The sequence below is a fragment of the Etheostoma cragini genome, chromosome 16 (assembly GCF_013103735.1).
Source record: "Etheostoma cragini isolate CJK2018 chromosome 16, CSU_Ecrag_1.0, whole genome shotgun sequence".
Lineage (NCBI taxonomy): Eukaryota > Metazoa > Chordata > Actinopteri > Perciformes > Percidae > Etheostoma > Etheostoma cragini.
This window is the reverse complement of record NC_048422.1, coordinates 23,857,646-23,859,184: the sequence shown is the minus strand read 5'-3', so window position 1 is coordinate 23,859,184 and position 1,539 is coordinate 23,857,646. Positions and strand designations below refer to the sequence as shown.

Here is a 1,539-nt window from a genome sequence, read left to right as displayed (position 1 = left end):
GTACACGAACGTGTCGGTTAGCGTTACCTTTGCAGAGCGGCTCGGTGTCGTTCCAGTACGGGTCCCTCGCGCTGATGCACTCGATGACGGGGGGGCCCTGCTCCAGAGCGTGACCCGCGTCGCAGGTGAACTGGACCACGGCGCCGACCCCGTACAGCGGGTCCGAGGTCGTGAAGTTCCCGTTCTGGAGGTACGGCTCGTAGCAGTGGCCTCGCTCGAAGGCTGGAACCGGAGAACCAGAAGGAACCAGAGATAGACAGCTATATGTTATTTATGGAAAGGACATTCTTTCTTTCTTTCTCTCTTAACTTCTTTCTCTCTTCCTTCATTTCTTTCTCCTTTTCTTCCTTCCCTTCCTTCTTTTCTCTCTTTCTTCCTTTCCTTCCTTCCTTTTCCTTCCTTCCTTTCTTTCTTCCTTCCTTCCTTTCTCTCTTTTTTCCTTCCTTCCTTCCGTTCTTTCTTTCTTTCTTTTCTTCCTTCTTTTCTGTCTTTCTTCCTTTCCTTCCTTCCTCTTCGTTCCTTCCTTAATCTCTTTCTTCTTTCTGCTCTTCCTTCCTTCCTTTCTCTCCTCCTCTGTAATTTCCATTAAAAAGACACCAACATAGGATAATTTCGTAGCTTCTCTCTTGAATAAAACCTGTATTCACACGTCCATAAATCTCTTTTCCACTCGCAGAGGATTCTTTTTTTCTCTTGGATGAGGAGGATAAACACGATAGAAAAGATGGTTCCATTCCTCTAGAAAGGGAAAGCTTTAGCTCAGATTTACGACCCACTTCAGCCAAAATCTACCTGGCAGCTCAGCATGTTGAGCAGGACTTAGAGCCCTGCAGTTCTCGCTTATTGTTCACACGATCAAACAGTCATTTTAGAAATATGACAATACAGCTTTTTGCATTGTGCTGCAGAAACACGCGGTTTTAGTTCCAGGAAGCGGCTGTAGCCTACCTTCGTAGCGGATGTTGAATCCCATGTTGTGGTTGGGCAGATCCGTGATGAACTGGATCCTCACCGCGGGTCCTTCACTGATCACGCCCTCGAAGGGGATCTGCCCGCTCCGGCCCGAGTCGAACAGAACCACGGAGCCGGCGTCCAGCCCGCTCCACAGTACCAGCCTGCAGGGGTGGAAGCACCGCGTGCATGAGAGAGAGTGCGTGTGTGTGTGTGTGTGTTTGTGTGTGTGTGTGTGTGTGTGTGTGTGTGTGTGTGTGACAGCAAAAATCTCTGAATATGGTCCAGTATTTTGCAAGACTGCACCTGGCAATGGCGATAAGAGCATAGTTCACCGTTAGTTTCCGTCCACTTAAAGTGTGTTTTTGTTGCTGACGGACTCAGATTATTTATTTATATTTATTTATATTTACTTATTATTGTAAGTGTCTGACAACCTGATGGGATGGATCCCTACAGAAATAGACCTTTTGTTAAAGAGTAAGATCTTTTTTGTGACATGAAACAGCACCGACATCACCATCACCAAACCCACCAGACTCCATGTAAATAATCACTACTTTTAGCATGTATAGAGCAGCATATCTC

General features: G+C 46.7%; 1 protein-coding gene across 1 annotated transcript in view; it reads left to right on the top strand.

Annotated features, from left to right (window-relative positions):
- Positions 1-1,539, top strand: part of LOC117959735 (seizure 6-like protein) — a 42,090-nt gene that overhangs the window by 27,254 nt on the left and 13,297 nt on the right. Inside the window, exons 8-9 of the mRNA XM_034897014.1 lie at positions 36-190; positions 989-1,107. Coding sequence (XP_034752905.1) covers positions 36-190; positions 989-1,107 — 274 coding nt within the window. The remainder of the gene's footprint in view (positions 1-35; positions 191-988; positions 1,108-1,539) is intronic.